Below are 23,731 nucleotides of genomic sequence, written 5' to 3' on the forward strand. Positions count from 1 at the left end.
GGAATTTTTTTCATTAATTCAGTGGATAGTATGGTTCTAGGGTTTTCTACGTATATTTGGCAATGTTTCGAAAGAACAAGGTAAGAAAGATCTAGAAGGATTTTTTAAATTGCTATTGGTACATTTTGAGGAGATGTAGAATTGATATTCTGTAAGTTTTCTGTCGATTCCACCGAATTTGATTCCATCGAATTCCATCGAATTAAAATACTTTTACCATGCGCCAGGAAAAAATGAATATTTCTGGAAAGTTTATGTTCGTAGAGGTGTAAGAATGAAGCTGATCTTTTAAATTGCACTTTGTATCCTTCGGGATGTTATTGTAGCATTAATGTTTCATGGATTTTGAGTCGAACCCACGAATAAAATATATTTGCTAAGATTCAGACGAGAATATATACTAGAGGAAGTAGAAAGATTAATATTTGACATTGTTAACTAATTTTACTGAGTGCAGTATCCAGCATTTATCGATCCATCGTACAATTTATAGTTGGTTTATTCAACAGCTGATTTTATAGACCAGGGATATTTATAATAGAATGTTGAATCAAGTATAGCATCTTCGATCGCGTGGAATTTTGTTTAAACTCGCGTGATTAAGAAATAAATTAGTAAGTTAAATCACTGCTAGAGAGTTCATGGAAATGCTTATTCCAATATTGAGTTCGTGATTGTGTCACTGTTACTTCTATCCAGAAAACAATTTGCGAGTTTAGGAAAGTTTGATTAGTTCACAGGAATGTTAATCGACCAGCGTAATGGCGTGTAAAACGATTCGAAGCACCGAAGATCTCATTGATTTCTCGAGGCTCGTGACCTATATCGAGTTATATCTGGGATCGGAAAAAGGTTTGAGAATCGCGCAGAATTTAAGCTGATCCGACTTCGTCGAGCGACCTTTCATTGCAAATCATCCTTTGACCTGGTACATCATACTTCTGAAAGAACCTGCATCGATTTTTTTTTTAAGCTCCGTGCACAGGAGCTTTTTAGAAAAGCCGCTTTAAAATAAAAGGTTAAAGATAAATTTTGTTTGAAATTTCTCTGATTTAAATGAAATCCTTTTTTTCACGATTCGAAGCGACAGAAAGATTTGTAACACTTTATTTACCGGAAGACTTTTCTGTAAATAATAATTTCAAAAGAATTTATTACGTTATGCGAATCTAAATAACTTGATGAATTATGGATTAAATTAGTGTAGCTTTTTTAATAATTTTCTAAGAAATTGTCAACTATTAATCTTCGATTTTAAGAGAACAATTATAATAAAACTGCCGGTAGATAAAATCACGCAGCGAGTAGATTCAGACGTTTATGATCAGACAAGTGGGTCTGCAGTAACGAGCTCCACAAAATTATTTCTACTTTACTGACATAATTCAGAGCAAAATGCATTTCTTTTTCAAATATTCAAAGCAAACAATTTTCACTTTGCAATCTACAGAATAATAATAACTAAATACTTGAACCAATCAAAACTTTGGGCTTACAGCCGGTAGTCACCCGAACCTCTCCAATCGAGAGTTTATAATTAATTCGAAAATCGGTACGAATTGATGACATTCGCACCCTCCAGACAGCAAATATGTATTCGCAACCCTTCACGAGCGAATCGATGTTCGAAACGTTTCGCTCGCCCACGCGATCAGAATCACATTAGAAAAACACGCAAACACAATATTGGTGGGTGTTCGCAATCTCCCCCGGTTCCCACCCTCCCACCGAAAACGAGCCGATAAATAATCAGCGCGGCCTATCGTCACGGTCCTGGGCCACGTGACGCAGGATAATAAAGAATTAATTGAACGGTTCTAATTATAGCGAACCGACGAGTTCGTGCCTCGCGTTATCGATTCCCGGTGTGATTCCAGATGTGGAAGACCAAACGGAGAATGCTACAGCCATGATTCGATCAGGAGGCGATCCTGACAGAAGGCCGTCGTCGGCGCGGATGACTCCTACACGCTGTACAAAACGGTGACAGAGCTGTAAATTACAGCCATGGATACGCAGAAGAAGTATCTGTGCCCCCGCTTGGTCGATTATCTCGCCATTGTGGGGGCCAGATTGCCGTCAGTCTCTCGCCAGCCTGTGCAGGTACCATCTTTCACCAGAATTATGCTCTGAAACGCAATTCAGTTAATTGCATTTTCATTTAAATGCTGCACCGCAGTCGCCAACACCACGCAAACACCCTCTGCGTACAGATTTTCGTTACTTTACAGCAGAGTTGGATATTATATTCGACTTGTTTCGAATAAATATTTACCTAAGATAATTATCCGAAATGAATACGTTATTTGGTCGAACGTTTCATTCGAATGACAATTATTCATTATTTCTCATCAATTATTCTATCGATTAAATTAGTTCGATTAATACTTCGTTCTTTTACTGTACACGCAGGAATAAATGAAATGTTTTGAGATTGCGAGAAAAGAACTAAAATAAATCGCGACTGTGACAGTGTCAAGAGTGGCACACGTGTATATAAATTGATGAAATCTTTGCAATAGGCAAATGACAAAAGGGCTGATTGGACAGTTGTTTAGAGATCGGTTATGAATTAAAGGCTCCAGAATTGTTGCGAAGATATCCAGTGGAAGATCACAAAGATTTTCCACTGCCTCTGGACATGGTCTACTTCTGTCAACCGGAGGGTTGCACCAGCGTGGGCCCGAAACGCACAGCCTTACGAGAGGCCACTACCTTCACCTTTACCCTGACGGACAAAGATTCCGGTACAGTGCGACCACCTTTCACGTACTATCTTTCGATCGACGATTTATCGAGATGAAAATCGCGAATATAAAATGACAAATTCTAGGAAAAACGCGGTACGGGATCTGCGTGAATTTCTATCGGCCGATAGAAAGGGCAGGAAGTGCAGGCGGGGGTGGAGTGTCCGTCAGAAGGGACAAATACAATACTACGTTTAGGAGGGAGAGCTGGAGGAAGAGCATGGAAAAGAGCACGGACTCGGCCTTTTCTAGGTGAAATATAACACATCATTCATTACTAGTGACCTCGCAATTAGTAGCGCCATCGATTTCTGTTAGCCTGTTAACCGGGGAAATTAACTTTTGTTCGACTCGTTTCACAATGAGGACTTTTTTCGCAGCCAGATGTTATATTGTCATGCTTAAAGTAGTTACACTTTTACGCTTTTCCACTCGTTCATTATTTATATCGACGAAATATTTTATGACATATTCAGAAAATATATAAATCAAATATTTCCAATGTACGAAGAATTAATTAAACAGATTGAAATAATTATTTCGCGATGAGATATTTCTCGAAGTAATGAGGCATACACGAAGCAACGGAACTCCAAAAGCTCGATTTTGTTCTCGAAATAGATTGTATGTAATCGGCAAAATGTCTTTCAATTAATCTAGATGATTTTAACGTCAAAGAAGAACGTCCTGTGCTAGTAAATTATGGCTGTTCAAGGGAAGGCACCCTTAGTGTACCACATATAAAAAACATTATGATAGTGTTTGAGACTAAACTGCAAATTCGAGGTCACGCTAGGTTTCAATGGGTAAAAACAACGGAAAATGTAATGCACTTTACATATTATTTTAAAAAACTTCCATAAGGAAAACTGTGGTCATGCGTATCGAAGATGTCTTCCTGGAGATATTTCCTCATACCCGGTTAACAGGGGGGGAGGGGTTAAAGATAACATAACAGCATGTTTTTTTCCATTGAGTACTTTCATTAGAGTGAACTGCTAGAGCCGTGATGCAATAGGTTTCCGGTAGACCATGATTATGAGACTGTTATCTCTAGCTATTGTTTATAGCGACTATAGGAGCAGTGCGGTAGGTCCTAGCGACTCAGAAAAAGAATGTCCAAGCAGCAGAAGGGATTCTGACACATCCCATATACCGAGTGCTCCGAGATTAGGCATCACTGCGCCGAGTGGAGACAGCGAGAGTGGTGGTAGTCATTCCCCGTCGCCGTGTGCATCCCGCAGACGACAGGTGACAACCCCTCGATTATAAATTACCTTGTCTTATTAATCTCCCTCTGCATCATCCTCCATGAAGGTTCGCCGTTTTTCTTGCAGTTTGTGCGATTTTTCTTTCACTCTGCGAGCCACCAACGATGTTAGCATAAAGTACATTTATTATTTATTGTATCGAATGAATGCTAAGAATTTCCGAGGTGTACCCAACTGTGTCAACATGGAACACAGAAGGGACAGCATTCATTTCGAACCATAAAGTTTAAAGTTTCTCGCAAAGTACTCCCTTTGCATTCCTGTCAAAGAATGATCTGAGATTCTACATTTTATCTCGGCTCGAATCTATTGTCGACTTTTATTTAATAAACGCGGTAGCAAGAATTTCCAAAGTGGATCTCACCGAGACACAAAAGGGGCTTTGAAACGAAAGCTTAAAGATTCTCGCCTCGGCACGTTGAAGTTTGTTACTGAAGTTCCCGCCTTTCATCTCATTTTCGTGTTATTCCCTTAGCCCTTTGCCGTTTTACTCAAATTGATATATTGGAATCTGTATTGCGTTCTGCGATCGAAACATTGAACACTGTCGCGAGTAGATTATTTCATGCAAGAATTTATTATGAATCGGATAAAGAATAATTTTAACGTTTTTAAGTTTATACTTCAGGATTTCCTTTCTTCTCTGGTTGAACATAAAAATTCCACTCGGGCTCCGTAAATTTAAAATGTCCATTTACAAAAACAGCGTCACCTTATCCTGGTCTTTTAAATGGAGGCGGCGAAGGGTTAAACTCTGGAAAATGTTTAAGAAACGAAATATGCAGTCCACCTTGTCAATAAAACCATTGACCAGAATTTCTAAAGTGGATTAAAGTATGTCAACGCGACATACAAAGTGGGGTTGCATTCGTTTCGAACTATATCTAGCCAAAGAAACGGCCTGAATCGATACGATGTCCTTTCAGAGGATACGGAACCACTCTCTGACGTCACTCTGCATCATCTCTCATCACCCTTTCTTTTCGATGTTCCGGGAATGCCTTTTTGTTCTGAAGAAGATCATCGACGCCTGCAACGAGAGCTCCTCGCCGCAAAAAGTCGGGGCTTCGAGGCAGACGAACAGGTAAATTAATTACTCTCACAATTATATTATACGTCTCCGGAAAGTTTTTCAGGACAAAACCTCCGCGAAGCATTCCCTCCGTTTTTGCCAACAGCCGAGGCGCACGTTTATTAATTATTCGCTTTAATTCAAGACGGGCTATATTAATCCTTCCGGGATTTTGCACTACAATGCAGCGCGTGTTTTTATCAAACTGGGTATTTTTAAAGTATGCGCGCTTAGCTATTGCGACGACTATAAGACTTCGTTAATTTAGCATTCATTTACTTTAATCCTCACAGGATGCACGTGGGTCACTCGAGAACCAGTTCTTACGCGCCGGCAAAAATTTGTTCATGCGAGATTTTGTCTTGGGTCAAAAATGGCACGGCACCGTCCTCTGCGAGGTCCGTCCTCCCGGGGTTAATATAATAAAATTGAAAACAGTTCGTGTTCATTTTTGTGGAACGAATTTCATTTGAAATATTGTCTTCGCTGAAACATACTGCATTTTTCAAAAGTGTGTGTACACTTAAAACCTTCATCTTCTAAGTTGACTAGAAACTAGAAACAAACGCTGCATTAATCCTCGTGGAACATATTTCGTCTAGAAAATTGTTTTTATTTGTACATATTGGGTGCTTCTAATGTGTGCACAGTTAAAACCATTGTATAGTGCTTCGTTCAGCTCCCGGCGTCTTCCGAAGCACTTCTGACGGCTTGTTTTCGATAATTCTGCATTGTTAATTGACAACGTCGTAAATTTGCAACAGAGAGTCAGTGTGGAGTGTGCTGACGGGACAAATGCTCGAGGGCACGCCCTCGATCGTTCTCCACGACGTCCGCGAGATCGAGACCTGGATCCTACGATTGCTGAGCAGCCCTGTGCCCGTGCCGACCAAGACACGGGTCGAGGTCGAGATCGTGTCGCAAAGTATACAGCCGCCACTCTGTTTTGCCCTCCCAGACCACACTAGATTCTCTCTCGTTGATTTCCCTCTGCATCTACCCCTGGAGCTTCTCGGCGTTGACATTTGTCTGAAGGTCCTCACGTTGATCCTTCTCGAGCACAAGGTGAGCTTCTTGACCTAACATTACGCAACCGTTAGCGGGTCAATTTACTCGCGGTAACGTTATGAGGCGAACCGTGGCCAGCCTTTTAAATCTCTTTAAATCTCTTTAGATACAAATTTCTTTTTTAATGGATTGTTTCTATGCTGATAGGACGATATATACATTGAAATGGATATTAATTTTGTTAATGAGATAAAAATTTGGAATTATTTGTTTTAAGCGCGGAGTTACTTCTTCCGAGTCTTCAGCCATTTTGGCTCGACTGTTATCTCGAGCTTACGCAGATAAAAAAAAGGTTTAATTATCTGTCAAACCGATTTGTTTTGGAAAAAAGTGACAAAAAAATAAGTGATCAATATTCAAGTCAAAATATATTGATAAATTAGTTGAATAGTTAAAACTAGTTGAGATAGCTAATTAAACCAATGTAAAAAATCAATTGTAGAAGATACACGAGAGCTGTTCTAATGAGCTGGTCTTCGCTTGTCACTTTTTTTTCGCTGATTGATGGAACGAGAGTGAAACATTATGCAAGTGTATATTACATAAACATGAACTGTGGTGTTTGATTTCAGATCGTGCTGCAATCCCGCGACTACAATGCCCTATCGATGTCCGTAATGGCGTTCGTTACAATGATTTATCCTCTGGAGTATATGTTCCCCGCGATACCGTTGTTACCCACGTGCATGAGCTGCGCGGAACAGTTGTTGCTTGCACCTACACCATTTGTTATCGGAATACCCGCTACTTTTCTATTGTACAAAACGAACTTTAAAATGCCCGATGACATTTGGCTGGTGGACCTAGACAGCAATAAGATTACCGCTCCGACTGGTCTGGGCGATCAATTGCCACCGTTGCCCGAACCGGAAGGCAGCATCCTAAAGAACCACTTGAAGCAGGTAAATAAAAGTACACCGATCGATCATCGTGAACATTACAGACCTGGGCGTCCGTTGCATTCACTACCGAACAAGATATCTCTTCGAGATCATCTTCAAGATCTAATTCAACGAAAACGTCTGCGTTGAAGTTCGTTACTTTACAATTATCAAGGTGGTACAAGATAAAACGAAGAATGAAAGATAAATATGCAGCGTGGCCTTCGAATAATCTTGCATTCTTCAAAATGCTTTAATTATTTCAATGTAATTCGAACGACCAGAAATATAAAGAAAATAATGACACGATGCACTTCAAGAGAAAGAACGTGTTTCTTCTCATGACTAGAAGATCGGAATCAAATCTTTCAATTGCCAAAGAAGCATTACATCGGCGAACTATAATTACCGCGAGCAAAGTGTGCCCAGGTCTGCGTGAGAGAGCCCCGCCAATCAATTCGCAAACCGTACAACTGCGAATCGAAGCGTTTAATTAATTCGTTGCTCCTTCGTTCGGTTCCGCAGGCGATGCAACTGATGGACCAAGCCGGCTCTGGTGTAAATATTTCAATTATCTTCTGCATGTAGCGTACAGCTGAGATCCTTGTGTTGTAGTTAGCGGCATGGAAGAGTCTGCCTATACGGCAGTAGTAGTTGTCATACTATTATTTTCCTTTTCTTATTGATTTTCCTTATGAGACCGACATTGTAGAGTCGAGTGCAGTAGCGACACGCAATAGAGCTAGCAAATCCCGGAGGTCATTATTGCACTCGATCATCATTACTCGATGAAGAAGACTCGCTGGGGATCCGAGGATAGCCTAGGAAACGTAGGCGCTTAGACTTTAGCCCGAGTAGACGTAGTTTGCTTCAATATAACCCGACAATGATCTCTGAGAAGATCTAGCGAGTGTTGGATCGTTGTAATAATGGAGAATCCTATTTCAGGCGATGGCTAGCATGACTCCGCAATCGATGTCGCTGGAACCTACGCCGAGGACATCGCTCCAGGCTCCCAGCAGGAGGGAGAGCATGACTTCTCACCTCTCTACCCTGAGGTGAGCTTCGAAATCCCAATTCGCATGTTTCAGTTCCCTTAGATATATAGATCAATTAATCGTCGCTCTCATTCCTCAGCGTTTCGTCGAAGCACAGGCCAAGCATCGATCACCACGTCTACCCACAAGGTAGTCCACTGGGTTCGCCGGGTACAATGACTTCCGGTGGCCGTCGATCCTCTATCTCCCAGTCAGCAGGATCATCGTCGCCCCAGAAACCAATGTCTCAGGGCAACACGCCGACATCCTTCAACCCGTTCATCTACGGGAACGACGTGGACTCGGTAGACGTGGCGACGAGGGTGGCCATGGTGCGCTTCTTCAACTCGCAGAACCTGCTAGCGAACTTCACCGAGCACACCAGGACCCTCAGACTCTATCCGCGACCCGTGGTCGCCTTCCAAATCAACTCTTTTCTGAGATCAAGGCCGAGGGCCAGCCACTTCTTGAATAAGTTTGCGAGGACTCAAGCAGTCGAGTTTTTGGCGGAATGGTCTTTGACCCCGAACAATGTCGCGTTCCTCAGGGTTCAGACAGGAGTGTTCGACCCGGTCCAGATAGGCGATAAATCTAAATGGTACGCTGCTGGGTTAGAACCTATCAGTTTCCCTGTTTGGGACTCGGGCAGCTCTCTGGCGAACGCTTTGAAGGCGATGAGGGAGCACGAGAGCCAGCCGACCGATGAGAGTGGCTCGGACTCCGAGGCTGCTGAGAGCACTAGCTCATCGTATTCGTCTTTGAGCGATTTTGTCTCGGAGCTGGTGTCCTCGGACTTGTCACCGAGTGAGTAACCTTTATCGACGGCTAAAGATATTTGAAAAAGTACTGGAAATCGTTGATGTAATACTTTTCTTCGCGTGAAATAATATTTCAAGATTTGTTTGATGTCATAGAGATAAGCAGTCTGAGTTATTTATGTTGTGGCAAAGAAAATGATGCCCAGTTATGGATTCTAGTCGATCATTCTATCAAGCGTTTGATTTCGTTCGAAGAAGACCTGTCTCTTCTATCTACCCGTCTCTTCCGAATTAGGTTTAACTTTGTCGATCATTTGCAGGTTACAACTGCTCGCAGGCGGCGCAGCCTCAGCCTATGTCCTTGTCAGTGGACCCGAAGAACGTTTACAATCCTCCGAGCACCTTGCAGTATCCTGGTGTGGAGGAGGAGTCTACAGTCAGGCCAGAGAGTCCACCGAGCACCTCATCCAGCCATAGCGACCTCAGCAGTCCTAGCTTCAACAGAGACTCCGAGTTCGAGTTGAACCCGAAAACTCAAGAAGGTTCGCAGTCGACCAATGTAAGTTTGGAGGCGACCCGCGTTGGGTACTTTTTCATCGTGTCTTTACTAAATCAATATTTTTTCTCAATATTTTCTACACGTTTCCGGAGACCAGTAGACGCTCGATATTAATCGGGATACTCATTGTCGGGCACAGGTCGACTAAAAAAGAATGGAAGAAGCTAATCGTGCTTCACAGGATTCTAATTGCTAAGCTAAAATTTCAAATGAACAATCAATCCCCTCGTAGCAGAATGCACCGTGAAATGGGAAGTTATGAAACGGTAATTACAGTTTCGAGTCGCCATCTTTTCCAGTCCACCTGTGCAGCATCCTTGACAGAGCAAGGCCCCTTTCAGACGAAATACTCCCGACCAAAAAATTGCCACGACCATCGTGAATTCATCTCCCGCCTAGTGCTCGATCAATCGCTACATAACATCCGGTCCACCCCGTAGATGCCATGAAATACCGTTATCTCGTCTGAAAGTACCACAACATGTCATGAGACCCACACGTTTCCGAGAGGATCTAGATCAACTATGACACCGACACAAAACGAACAAAGAACAGACAGAAGCCAGACAAACAAACAGACAGACAGACAGACAGGCACACGCTCCATGCGTCTCTCTCTCGCAGCCAGATCATTGACCAGACTACTTGATCATAGGATAAAGAGGAGGGTGGTAGCTTTGAGTCAGACTCTGCATCAACAATAACACCACGCACAATCCTGAGCGCACAAAGTTCGGTAGGACAGTTCGGGGTAGGCATGGCCTCATTATCGGCTCCGACGGCCAGCGACGGTGAACGTCCTGCCGCTTCTTCCCACAGGACCTCGCGTAGATTTGTCGTTCCTGTGAGTTCATCCGCCACGCCAGTCTCACTTTCTCGGTGTACCACTGTCGGTATTGCCTTCTCTACTTTGTATCACTTGAGACCTGCATGCCTCGCAGGATTCGGCATAATTCTGTAATATTAATTATCCGTCGTCAGCTTGTCCCGACCTTTAATTTCCGACCAACATGAATCGAGGATAACTAGCAAGCACGATCGGCTGTAAGCGAGATCAAGCTGACGATCTATAAGCGATGAAACCGCAGCAAAATTCTAGCGGAAGGATTCTCTGTACAAGTTAATTTTGCTCGAGATTGCACTTTCGGGACAGCTTAATACTTTGCGAAGTCGATAAAGAAAGTTAAAATGCAAACCGCGCCCATGCCCGCGATTGTACCGTGACAAGACAGGTCTAAATTTCCAAAAGAGTACAAAAGCAAAGATTTCTTTGACTTAAATTCACCTTGATCTTGAACTTCATTATTGAATTGAATTTCGAAACGGCGATCTGCTCATTGAAGAACGACGTTGTGCCCAGTCCTGCAGAACCCGAGCCCAGCATGAGACCCCTTCAGCAAGTTTTGCCATCGTTCACGGATTCCTTTCTCATTTTCATCCGCGTACATTGATTGTTACCGCATTCCTGAACGCTGGCGTTAATAACCGTGCCCGGAACCAGAGATTCTGTTGGTTCTCATCGATCATTTTCGGTTCTATCCGGCTCGATCCGTTCGTTGGTTTGTTTGCCTTGGTTCTTTGGGTTGGTTCCCGGTCGATTATCTCTTTTTGGAAATTCTCTAAAATGCATGATCTGTGTCTATCGCATCGTGAAACCACGCGACACGTTCTCACGCTGCGAATAAAACTTGCAGAGACTCCACGCAACGGCACATTTACTTAATTGTTTACGTGCACTGTTGTTACTCGGAGCTCTCTGAAGGAGTATCTGCATGACACCGTTTCTTTCTTTTCTTTCGAACGATACAATTGCTAGTTATACTTTCCACTATGTTTCATATATCTGTGTACTGTGATTGTTCCACGGTTGGTGCTGTATCATACGATACTGATTATTAATTCACGTGCATAGAGAAGCGTTTCGTTTCGCCGAGGGTATTAATGCATTAACGATGATAATAAAAAAACGTTGGTCGTTCGTAAGTCGACGCGCCCGTTCGAAGATTAAACATTTGTGCTTGCATGGTTAATGAATTAATACAGCATATGATATGTCATCACAGTTACTCGAAACAAGAAGATGCGAACTATTAATGGTCAGTAGTATTGACTGTATATGAAACACGAAACTATTGTTTTTTCTTTTTGTTACTTCTGAACACACGAACACTGGAGTTCTGTACAAGTTGGTACGAGTAAAGTAATTTAGGCACTTGCGTGCGACCCCTTGTAACATTGAAGTAGCGTCCAAAAGTTGTAAATATTTTCTAGAAGTTACGTAGGTAAGGTGTGTGGACGACCTTCCTTAAATTTCAACTGTAAATTACCACCTGCGTCGGAACTAGATGATCACTGGAGCCAAAGGAGAAGAACAAATATGGCGTAGACACGGGAGAAGATTCATAAATTAATTAAATGAAGTTTTACAAATTCAAAGATAGCCCTATAAAAATTTTTACACCTTCAGAAATCAAATAATATTTCATTAATAGAACTAGAGAAATAAAATTGTAGTGTGAGAACTGAGATTTCAATTACAGACAAATTTTAAATTCTCAAGCGAACATATAGCAAAAGAATTGCTGCAGCTTCCCACTGTCTACGCTGTATGACCTCTAAATACGGAGAACAGGCACGTCCAAACAGTGTTTTCGCTTCTAACAACACTTTTTATACGATATTCTACTTTGAGACCTTTGGGAGGCGTGACCGAAGCTTCCACGTCTCTTACAGGCGTGATCTGAGCTTTCCGGGCGTGACCAAGGCCCTCCAAAGGCGTGGTTTGCGCCTTCCTGCAAGATCGAGGACCCTAAAGGCGTAGTTTAAACCTTCTAGCGTGACTTAAGTTTTCTGGAGGCATGACCTGAACCTTCTAGCAGAGCCTAAATTCTCTGTAGGCGTGGTCTTCTTGGTATTTGATCTTCTTCAAATTTGATCTTCGAAAGTGTAGTCCGAACCTCTGCACCTCTTGATCCGATAGGCCTGAGCCTCTTGGGCGTGGCTGTAGCTATTTGGGCGTGGCTTGAGCGCTCGAAGGTCATCCACCACGCCTCCAGAGGGCTTGGCACGTTGCTTTAAACGAGAGATTGGACGCGCCTGCTCCGTGAACACGTTCCGACTGCCCTGAAACTTGACTCTTCTGTATTCGAAGATTGAGCCTTCGGGGGCGGTTCTCCAGCGACACCCGAGCGTCGGGAACGTTTTAGGGCGGGCCGGGAGCATTAGCACGAGCACGGGGCCGCTTTTGCCCCGGCAGATCAGCAGCAGTAGCAACGACAACTCCGAGTCGTCGACAGTTTCACGACAGCTTTCCGTGGGATCCGGTAGTCGGAAGCAGTCCACGGAGAGCGTGCAGAGAGCGAACAGTTCCAACGTGACCGGTAACGGTGTTCTGCGACAGGGATCCCAAGGATCGCTGTTCGAGCAGATCGCGAGCCAGGCGAAGGACCTGGTCCGAGAGACGACTAGGCAAAGTAGTCAGGACGGTCTTCTCGCTCAGATGGATAAGGTAGATCGCCATTAGGCCTGGTGATATTGTTCAATGATCGTCTAGAGTTTAGCCCTGTGTTCCGTTGACTGTCTACCCTCTTGTAGAAACGAATTAAGTTTGTAGAAACGAGCTGCTCGCAGTTCGGGCCATTCTGTTTGAATTTGTTCTGCGATTCCTTAACTCGTACACTCGACATGGGAGTACTGAACCAGAAATTCCGATCTTCTAATTTGATTCCACGCTTAGAGTAATCATCGGTCTCCTCTCATTGACATTTTTGCAACTGTGCCGATTACGATTCTGTTTGTCGTGCAGCGTGCGCCAACGACGACAAAATTTAATCCTCGAATTCTATTTTGTTCTGGTCTATTCTCTTGTAGATGCGTATATCGTAATTCTCACACTGCTCGCAGTTCTGGGGTCTCAACGCTTTGTAAGCGAACGAGAGGTGGTTGATCGCCTACTTTGGTCAAGGCAAATGTGTTATGCACCGCTAGATATTTGTGTTCTCCGATTCTCTTAGTAGGTGTCTCGATGAAAAGGGTTTATTTATCTTATAGCTGAAGCATCAGGCGAAGGAGAAGATCACCGAGGCTGGTGAGGAGAGCCTATTTGCTCCATTAGAACAGGTACGCGTCACTTGAAGAATTGATACACATTCAGAGCGTGGTAGACAGCTTGATACATAGATTCTTGGATCTTTTCTCGAAATATCATCGAGTTCACGCGACGATTTTCAAACAGTTAACGCAGCAGACCAAGAAGGCCGTGGGAGAGGCGACGAAGTCCGTGCAGGAGGCGTCGAAGACGGCTATAGAGGCGAGCAAGACCGCAGCAGGTGTCAGCAAGAACACCTTGGACGATTTAACGTACGTTGGCAAGAGCACTTTCGGAGATCTGACGAAGAGCGCCAAGGAAGTAGCCGCGAAGAAGGGTTTACTCAAGGTATGAAACTAAACTCGAAGAGCTTCAAGGTACGGCGTGCAATTCTCTTCAAAAATTGCTACATTGTTCGAACAGGGCCTGGGTGAGTCGCAGCAATCGCCGCCACCATCGCCCGGCATGATGCAACGAAGAGATTCGAGCAACACGCAACTGGTAGCGGACAACCGCGGCGGACGAAGGGACATCGGACGTGATTTTTTCAGCAATATTAGTAGCGATTTAAATGGCATCGCTGCGCAAACGAGCAGCATGTTTAGCGATCTATTCGGTAATTTGGTCGAAGTACTAATGACTGTACTCCCGCGATCGCGTTTAAAAGATGAAGCTTACCAATTCGATTTTCAGGTGGTAAAAGTAGTTCTAATCGAAACGCTGCTATCCAGGCGCAGTCGCAGAAAGGCGATAAGAAGACGCCTCTGCTAGGACCATTCCCTAAAAGTAAGATTCCTGGTTCAATTCTTTTGGTACACATTTCCATCAGATTGCTGTGAATGGTTTCACCAAGAAAAGCTAAAAAGAAACGAGACTCTCCGGAAAGCTTGAGACAATATCGGATGAGAAAACGAGGTCGTTTGTTTCTGTGCAGGTAAAACGGGATTAGTCGAGCGTTCACCATTGATCAAGCATACGACCAGCAAGCCAACCGCGGAGGACATTCAGAGAATGCAAAACGCGGAGCGGTCTAGTACAAATAGCGACAATCAAGCTTTCCTCACCGATGTGAGTTCCATTTCATTGCTAACTCGATCGAAGGTGTGTACTTTGGTCTCTATCTGTATCGTGTACAATTGATTTCAGGTGGTGAACCAGGTGTTAACGGGCGAAGGCGTCGGTTGGCTGAAGCTGAACAGGCTGAAGAAGCTGATGGAGGATGAGAGCTACCGGGATCTGGTAGTCAGCAAGCTTAACAAAGGTCTGACTAGGAAGATCAGTCCTGACGATCACATCGACGACGTGGTACGTCCATCAAACGTCGAAGATTTCAGAGAATTATTAGGACAAGAAATAATAAATCGTTGTTTCGGATAGTGTGTCTCGAAGCCGGTTTATAAGGGAATGCTAAAGTGCCTTCAAGCAGTGGCTCACGGTCTTGGACACACTTACAATAATTTCGGACTCGGTGGGATGGCTTCGGTCTTCCAGTTGATGGAAATTGCACACACTCATTACTGGAGCAAGGATCTCTCCGAGGGTGGCTTCGACAGCACCCTAATGTCCCAAGTATGTCTTTTCAACGATCGTTCTATCCTTTACTTCCAAAATATTTATAACTCAAGTTAGATACGCGTGTAGAGAACGTGGAAGAATTTATTCAGCTAAGGAATTTGATCAAGACAGATAGTAAACGATGTTCCGAATGATTTCTTTTAGGCATCTAGTCCATTTGGTAGCAAGGAGAACCTGAAGTCGCCGCAATCACCTAGTCAGCCGGAAGGCAGCGACGAACGAAAGAAATCGGGTTAGTAGTGTCTCAATTGAAACGAAGTCAAAATGAATAATTTTTCTGAAGATGAAATAATAAAATAGCTTTAACGATCCGCTGACCACAAAATCATTTTAATTAAACTGGTTCGATTCTCCGGTTCCTTAGAACTAGCGCAACAATTTCTTTTCAAAAATGCGTACCTCTGTTTCATCGATTTGCTGCTAATTTCCAATTGCAGACACGCCGCAAGTGCACCTGGAGATGCCACACGGTCACACCTCCCCCGCGTCAGAAGGTAGCCAATCGACGACGGACATGTTCCTGGACATGTTCACGAAAAAAGGAAAATTCCTGAGCAAGCTGACGTCCTTCGACTCCGAGGTAAACCCGTGCCGCAATTTCCTAAGTGGCTCGCACAACGGTGTTGTCACACACGTGTCTCACTTTGTTAATCACGGTGTTGGTTCGATCAGCGTGTCAGGCTTCTGCGAAACGAGAACGGGAGCGTAGAGAGGCGACAGAACAATTTATTTAAAAATATTCACGGGCCACGAGACTGAGATTACAAAAAAAAAAAATCAAACGCGCGAAAGAAGCCAAAAAACAAACAAAGAAATCGAGGAAATGTGTGCTACATAGCAGCGTCATGTGTTTTTAGAGTGGGCGGGGAGGTGGAACAGGAAGCAGCGAAGCTTTGTCCACAGACGGAGGTAGCATTATCACTAATCCTGCTTTTCGGCAAGCGCACCAAGCTTCTTTCCGAAGCACTGTCTCTGATAGCGAAGTCGAGCAAGGCAATGTAAATGATCAACTGACTCCGTTCTTACTACTTTTTTCCTTTAACTAGAGTAACGCCTAGCTGTTAGAACAACCTAGAGTCGACCCTGATCAACCCCACGGGACCTGGCGAGGGAACCTCGCTGCCAGAGGACTTTGTTTTCTCTTGGTAGCTTGCAGACTTCTAGAGGAACCTTAATTTTTCGAAATTTTTCCTCCGCCTCAAACTCAGGGCTTTCCTCTTTCAATCTGCATGCAACGCAGCTCTGATTTATGACAAGCCACTTCTGTCTAGGCTGTAGATTTTTTTGTTTAATAAATACTACCTGCATTAATTAATTTATAACTAGACTGTGGATTTTATGCGTTTATGGCAGAAACGAGTAGCTGATAGAATTTAATAATATTGTTACACCATTTCGAAATTATTAAAATTATTAAATAAAACAACTTATATTCATTTAATTTCTTACAATCGTCTGGTAAAGTGTTTATTTCGCGTGAAGATTCACAGTCTATTTATAACAATAATTTTAGCGAGTTAAAAATGATGCACCAGTATTTTCAAAATCCACTGTTTCGCATCTGATCTACTCATTTTCGTCGGAAATACATAAAATCCGCAGTCTACTTATGACAGCAGTAAATGACTAATTTTGGTAGAATAAATCTGGGAAACACTGCTAAGATCAACCCTTTTACATACGTATCATTAGAAAGGATTTAAATCCTGCATATCGTGTAAGGAATCACAACATCGCGGTTATTGGGATCCTCTGCGAGTTAGCAAATTGTGCAAGAAGAAACAAAATTTTCTCGAGGTTCCCTCGTTAGTTCCAGTAGCTATTATTAGATCACCTTAGCATAGCGTCGATTTCGAGGAGCAGCGTTTCTCTTCGAGGTTCACGAAGTATGACACTTTTAAGAAGAATGATAAGAGATATGGCGAAGGATAGAGAGCGAACACCTGGCTAGATATCAATACAGCATGTTCTGTATCACCGATCACCGAACTAACGTTTGCGCACGCGAGATCAAAGCTTGTATAACAATAACGATCACGCTTGATGTCTCCTCCCGAGCTGAAGCGAACGTTGCCAGCAAGTTGCTTCTATACAAAATTTTAATGAAGTCATTAATATCAATATACAAATTTTAGCTTGAATAATCATTTTATTCTAAACGATTAAACTAACGAAAATTGAATAAAAACAAAGAATTAAACAAAATTTGAGGAAAATATTTTGTAAGTTTCACGATAGTTTTTTCTGTGTTGTAAAAATGTTAAATATTGATAGAATCTATAAGATTGATAGTATGCATTGATTAGCATGGCGTTCGCTGCAGAACAGGTCAAGGCACATTAATTTCCAGTCACTGGATTAGTCTTTTAGTTTCCAGCCAACCCGAGGTTCCCTTGAAAGTAAACGACAATACGCATCGTGATGAAATATCAATTAAGCTTGCAAGAAAATCGCTTTTGACCATACAAGATCGTAGAAAATATCGATCAGGCTTGTTAGAAGTTTAGTTTGAATCGCTAGAAGGATACAGATCGAGATTACGAATATATGCTGCGAGAATAGGATGCTGGGAGATTGTTTTCCTTTTTTATGGGACACTATCGTTTCAGTTCTCGCGACAGGCGAAGCAACGAACAGCGAGCGTTTGGTCGAGCAAGTCGTCGTTGAGCACCGGTTTCCGGTATCATGGTGGCAGTTTGGTGCCGACTACAAATGCTCCGAGTCCAGAGGCTGCTAGAACGTACTTGTTTGAAGGTATGTTACGAATAATTCATAAAAAGTGCTCGGAAACGTGTCAGAATTAAAGTGCAACCCAACTGGAATCAGACCTGGGCACAGTTGACATGAAATTATTTGAGATATCATTTCAATTAACATGTATTATTATATTTCATAATTATTTGAGCAAATAATGAAGTTAAAAATGTTTGTGGCTGGTTTGCCTCAAAACAAATTATGAAGATTTCATAAAATAAAATCTTTGCATTTATTACTATTTTCAGCGTTATCTCTTTTAGCCAGTTTGAAATAAAGAGATGACGGAAATGATATATTATTTGAAATCGCTTTATCTCAAGTAAATTGATAATTATTTCGCATAGTAACTTTCTATTTTTATTTCAACTAATATGTGCCCAAGTTTTGATTGGAACGTAGATTTCGTCGCAGGATCAATCAAATAAAATTTCCATCTAATTTACTGTTTAATCATTTTCGATTACGTTAATATTAGATGTCACAAGCGATCAATTACCCAATACCGAAGTAACAATGCAATGGGCGTTTTCTAGGACTGCTGGGGAAAGAGAGATCAACACTTTGGGACCAGATGCAGTTTTGGGAGGACGCATTCCTGGATGCAGTCTCTCAAGAGAGGGACATGATCGGCATGGACCAAGGTCCGGGTGAAATGATGGAAAGGTAATTGACGAAGGATTGATTTTGCTCGGAGTAATTGAATCTAAGCTTCTCGACTTCGATTCGACGCTTCAGGTATAAAAGTTTGAGCGAAAGCGAGAAGAAGCGACTGGAACACGAGGAGGATAGACTGCTGTGCACTCTGCTGCACAATCTGACTGCAATACTGGTGATGTTGAACGTCGACAAGAACGAGGTGAAACGCAAAGTTAGAAGATTGCTCGGGAAAAGCCATATCGGTCTGATCTACAGCCAGGAGCTCAATCAGCTTCTCGATCAGATACATAATTTGGTAAGTAAATAGTCAAGTTAAAAAATGGCTGGCGATATCCTCGATAGTTTTAAGTTGGTGAACAATCTAATCCATCTTTTCTGTCTCACCTTATCGGTCCATCGATTTTATTGATTCAATGATATTGAATATTCAAAGACTATTAATTCTTACTATTTCTACGATTGGTTGACTGTTTTTCTTTTTTTTTAGTACGGAAACGACATAGATCTGAAGCCCCTGACATCGCGGCAGATGCACCGACAGTCGTTCACAGTGCACGCTGGCGTCGATGCAGAAGGGGATCTTCGTTTCCTCGAAGTCCGTCACGACGGTCTCGTATTGAGGTCCGTAAACGGTGTAATCGTCGAGCGATGGTGGTACGAACGTCTCGTCAATATGACGTACAGTCCGAAGAACAAAGTATTGTGCCTTTGGCGGCGAAACGGCGGGCAGACGCAGTTACATAAGTATTACACTAAAAAGGTACTTCCAACATGCGCATCAAATCTTATCGTTATTGTGGTAGACGTTCATTTTAAGGCATTAAGACAGTTTATTATACAAATTATTACAAGTAGACTGTGCGGATCTTTATGCAAGATGTACATTTACAATACACTTACATATTATACAAGAAACGAGAACTGCATGGACATTTATTTCTGTCTTAAATAATTCTAACGAGTTATAAATAATCTGAACAAACGGTGAAATTCTTTTAACAATGACACGGTATTGTATGTCATCAAATCATTTCTGTCATAAATGTATAAAGATCCGCAGTCTAATTATAAGTTCCTATTTCAAAAATATGCATTGAGGCTGCGATATCCAAATTTGGTGAAGGGTGAAGCATCGAAATCCACGATCGAACTATAACAACGAATAATTTCAAGTACTTTTGTGTGAGAATAATTTAATGGATGATGGCTCGACCAATGGGGAATTTGCAGTGTAAAGAGCTCTACTACTGCATAAAAGATGCAATGGAGAAGGCAGCAGCCCGGGGTCGAGGCGCGAATACCGGTGTCGAGCTGGGCGGTGAGTTTCCGGTTCAAGATATGCGCACCGGCGAGGGCGGGCTCCTTCAGGTTTGCATGGAGGGCGTGGGTCTCCTCTTCGCGAATAGCAAGGTATGACTCGCACCTAAAAGTCCGCACCTCCCTCCTCAACCCTCGTTTCGGAATTTGGAATTCAACGATGCTACCAGAATGAAAACTCCCAGACCCTAAACGATAATGCAGACATTCCCGCTGCACTCTATCTTCTGTCGAACGTCGTCCAGTTGCTCGTGTAACGTTCGAACAGTCCCCTGACCCCTGTACTCGAGTATTCAGCTCTCCGAATCCCCGTTTACCTCTGATTTCGATCGATCTCTGCGTTTTACACCCCGCTATTTACGATCATACGATGTGTATTGTTTTTGTCCCGATGGCGATGCGACCGTCTCCGACTGGTTAATTAGTACAGCGTAATCGATGCATTTATTTCAGCGATCTAACACGATTTTGTAACGGGCGTTTGCTCGGTTGACGATTTTTAGGGGGTTCGTGTTGCCCGGGACGATCGCCGCAGCTCGATCGCGTTCTATGCGTTTCAGAAGTGCAATTATGCCAGATTTTCTTCTTAGATTATATGCACAGCGGTGTGTACAACTATAGACTCAAAGTAACTTTCATAATGTTATTGATATCTAAACGAAAACTTAACAAAATGTCATATTTGTATATTTTTATTTTCTATTACTTCTAATATAGAAATACACAGCTATGATATTTTGTTAAGGTTTTTTTTAAACATACAGAATGTCCCAACTAAAGGAGGTCACATACAGTGTTGTGGATAATTATACACTCATAGTTTTACATTTTTACTGATAATTAAACAAAAACTGGAAAAGCTATATTTGTGTGTTTCTATATTAGAAATAATATATTATTTTGTTAAGCTTTTGTTTAAACATCATTAAAGTTACTTAACTAGTAAAAGTTACTTTGAATCTATAATTATTCACACCACTGTATAATATATATGGAAATTTTTCTGTTGCTGTAGTTACAGGAACATTAAACATTCGGCTTAAACTCGATTTCTTACTAGAAATCGGTAATTTTTTAGTCGATTTATAAAGTGCATTTGCATAAAAATCTGCGAGTTGCAATTACGGTTAAACTGTGAATATTGATTGAATATTAAGTGCGAATACAAACTGGGACAGTTGTCCTTCATCTGCAAAGATATTAAAAATTGTCCGAGTCTTAATTCTAAAAAATATGGCAGATCGAGCCGTGGCGAACAATTAATGGAGTCCATCCGCCGCTCTGCCCAACTAGCCCCCTTGAACCGCTCATATACTTTCGACTATTGAATATCTACTCTTTCTCTCTCTCTCTATCTCTCTTTCTTTCTCTCTCTCTCTCTCTCTCTCCCTCTCTCTATTATATCTCTATATATATCGCTATCACTATATCTTTCTCTCTGTGTTCTCTTTTCCTTTCTCGTTATTGCATTGATGCAAGGACCACTCAATATTATCTCCCATTCGCTAGCCACCACGATCTGCTTAATTTGTCTCTCTGTATACGTATCTTTTTTACCAGTCTACTCTTCTTGTGTATTGAGTTTTTGCGAGGTGTTACGATGACGACAGGACGATCGGCGAGATCACGATCGCGATTTAAGCCAGCCCGCCGTGTCTCGGGACCTCGAGGCTATCCGACGGTGCCCGCAAACATTTACAGGCCCGTCCCACAGTACACGTTCACACACACGGATGAACCGAGGGAGGAACGATCGGCAGCCATTGTGAAACGACATACCAATTGAATACTCATATTACCCTCGATATACGCACAGTTTTCTACCAGCAGATACACATTTACTTGTAAATGCTACACGGAGACGAATCGGGGCCTTTGCTGAGCCGAGAGAGAGAGACAATGGATGTGACTGGTTCCGCCTATTGCTTTGGTAGAACCCTGCAAACGAACCTGCAAATAAACGAAACTCGTTGAATCCACCAACTTTGGAAACTTTTAAAAAACAATTCGCGAAGTATTACATTCTCAGACAATTACTTACGATCCGATACGTTAAATAAGAGATTGTTTGACATGTGAAACAGCTGTTTAATAATCAAAACAAGCTACTAATGCTTTGGGAGCTCTACAGTTGATATCGATGCAAAGTTGTTGATAAAGAGTAGGTTAGTTGAGAGTTTAGAAGAGAAATAATTGGCAGACCGTCTTAAGACCGTCTCTAATCCCGCCTACTCGGGTCTGGCTTCTCCCACAAGGCTCGGATTCGCTCGGCAGACCCACCGACACTAACCTTGAATATACACGATTCAAATAGAACGAGAGGCCCCCGACACGCTGGTTTTATACTTCTATTTACCTCACTGGATTTTATACATATATATATCTATATATACACACATACTCGTCTCGAGACATTTGGAATATTGATACATTTACTATGTGGTAATTATATTCTCGCGTGCCTACGAGGTACCCGTTTACATACATATATACATAAACGAAACAGATTATGTATATATGTACTTCTCCAATTCGCATATATACATATATATATGTATATCATATGTAATATCATACGTATATGTATATATATCATCGGTCATTTCGTTGGGTAACATTTTGTTGAAGCGTTAATCAGTGTTTTTCTTGCATGGAGCTCGATGTGCAGCTGCAGTCTCTTTTATTATCTGTATATTATAATCATTCCACATAAATACTCGACCATATTATAAATACGACTCTTACATGAGAGGCGATATAAAGAACTATTTAGGGAAAACAGAACTTACGAGTGATACCTAATTATTATTCTCTTCTATCTACATACACATATATATATAACATATATATATATTTCTCTCTCTCACTCTCTCTCTCTTTCTTTCTCTCTCTCTCTCTCTCTCTCTCTCTCTCTCTCTCTCTCTCTCTGTCTATATATATATACTATATCTATTATAATTTGTATATTGAATGTTGGATGCCATTCTACTTTTATCTCTACAAGTCTGAAACCGACATCTTCTTCTTCTTCCTCCTCTGTTTTTGTTCCCTTCGTTGATTTCTTGTTTGTCGTGGTCATACACGCGAGGAAAGTCTATTCGTTTATGCGAATGAGAGAAGAAAAGAGACAAGATGTGGGGAAAAGAAACGATCGAGAAAGAAACCTTGATCTCGTCCGATAGACTTTTCTCAGCTTGGGGAACTTTTGAGATGGTCCTTGAACAATGGAAATCTTTGCTACCTTTTAATTGGCCATGACCGATAGGTAATCTAGCTGTGTGATCATCCATCGTACTCGAGAGCCCCGGCCTACAATGCACTGACTAACTTTTATTCATTCATTCATTCATTCTCACCCGGATATCTCTCCAATCCAGTTTGGCGGAGACTTAATTTTCTGTTTTTCTGTTTTCTGTTTTCTTGTCCTGTCCGTCGGCATTGCCCCGTTTCTGGCTGGGCAAACAGGATTTCGAGGTACTAATCAAATTCAATCATTGTTTGTTATAATTATGAACTCAGTATACTAATTAATATATAATCAATGTTGGCCGTGTTCCGGAAATGCTTCTTTATTTTCACCATTACTTTTAGCCGTACTTAATATTAAACCACGTGCGTGCGCATGTACCGGGTGGCGCGTTCGGAACGCATTAAATATATATATATACACATATATATTACCGGGAACGCGTGTTTTCTCGTGCGGGTTCGAACATTGCGGATCGTATATATGTATATAGAATGGAAAGATCGGATCTCACGGTATTCTTTTGGAATGGATCACCCGTGTCGATTAGATAACGTAGAGAAAGACGCGACTCTGTTCAAAAAGCATACTGCTCGACCGTGTTCATTCTCCTTTCTCGAATTACTCTCTCTCTCTCCTTGTCACGCATAATCACGTTTTGCGAATAGAAACTATTGTTTTTCTCGATACACAACGTC

The 23,731-nt window shown here is 42.1% G+C and overlaps 1 protein-coding gene across 11 annotated transcripts in view; it reads left to right on the forward strand.

Moving 5' to 3' along the window:
* Rab3-GEF (Rab3 GDP-GTP exchange factor) overlaps nucleotides 1-23,731 on the forward strand; it is a 38,745-nt gene that overhangs the window by 3,413 nt on the left and 11,601 nt on the right. For 4 of the 11 annotated variants that reach the window (XM_033485519.2, XM_076526534.1, XM_076526535.1 and 1 more), the window contains exons 2-30: nucleotides 1,878-2,103; nucleotides 2,579-2,747; nucleotides 2,834-2,999; nucleotides 3,818-3,998; nucleotides 4,945-5,102; nucleotides 5,855-6,155; nucleotides 6,731-7,060; nucleotides 7,565-7,597; nucleotides 7,988-8,097; nucleotides 8,177-8,880; nucleotides 9,155-9,393; nucleotides 10,049-10,237; nucleotides 12,545-12,901; nucleotides 13,444-13,512; nucleotides 13,628-13,828; nucleotides 13,904-14,096; nucleotides 14,174-14,266; nucleotides 14,415-14,548; nucleotides 14,627-14,785; nucleotides 14,858-15,049; nucleotides 15,200-15,287; nucleotides 15,493-15,635; nucleotides 15,913-16,053; nucleotides 17,665-17,809; nucleotides 18,346-18,475; nucleotides 18,548-18,764; nucleotides 18,957-19,229; nucleotides 19,700-19,879; nucleotides 23,252-23,260. In XM_033485519.2, coding sequence (XP_033341410.2) covers nucleotides 2,008-2,103; nucleotides 2,579-2,747; nucleotides 2,834-2,999; nucleotides 3,818-3,998; nucleotides 4,945-5,102; nucleotides 5,855-6,155; nucleotides 6,731-7,060; nucleotides 7,565-7,597; nucleotides 7,988-8,097; nucleotides 8,177-8,880; nucleotides 9,155-9,393; nucleotides 10,049-10,237; nucleotides 12,545-12,901; nucleotides 13,444-13,512; nucleotides 13,628-13,828; nucleotides 13,904-14,096; nucleotides 14,174-14,266; nucleotides 14,415-14,548; nucleotides 14,627-14,785; nucleotides 14,858-15,049; nucleotides 15,200-15,287; nucleotides 15,493-15,635; nucleotides 15,913-16,053; nucleotides 17,665-17,809; nucleotides 18,346-18,475; nucleotides 18,548-18,764; nucleotides 18,957-19,229; nucleotides 19,700-19,879; nucleotides 23,252-23,260 — 5,400 coding nt within the window. In that variant the 5' untranslated portion in view covers nucleotides 1,878-2,007. The remainder of the gene's footprint in view (nucleotides 1-1,877; nucleotides 2,104-2,578; nucleotides 2,748-2,833; nucleotides 3,000-3,817; nucleotides 3,999-4,944; nucleotides 5,103-5,854; nucleotides 6,156-6,730; nucleotides 7,061-7,564; nucleotides 7,598-7,987; nucleotides 8,098-8,176; nucleotides 8,881-9,154; nucleotides 9,394-10,048; nucleotides 10,238-12,544; nucleotides 12,902-13,443; nucleotides 13,513-13,627; nucleotides 13,829-13,903; nucleotides 14,097-14,173; nucleotides 14,267-14,414; nucleotides 14,549-14,626; nucleotides 14,786-14,857; nucleotides 15,050-15,199; nucleotides 15,288-15,492; nucleotides 15,636-15,912; nucleotides 16,054-17,664; nucleotides 17,810-18,345; nucleotides 18,476-18,547; nucleotides 18,765-18,956; nucleotides 19,230-19,699; nucleotides 19,880-23,251; nucleotides 23,261-23,731) is intronic. The other 7 variants (XM_076526532.1, XM_076526536.1, XM_033485528.2 and 4 more) reach the window with 6 other exon arrangements.

Source organism: Megalopta genalis, chromosome 15 (assembly GCF_051020955.1).
Source record: "Megalopta genalis isolate 19385.01 chromosome 15, iyMegGena1_principal, whole genome shotgun sequence".
Classification (NCBI taxonomy): Eukaryota; Metazoa; Arthropoda; class Insecta; order Hymenoptera; family Halictidae; genus Megalopta; species Megalopta genalis.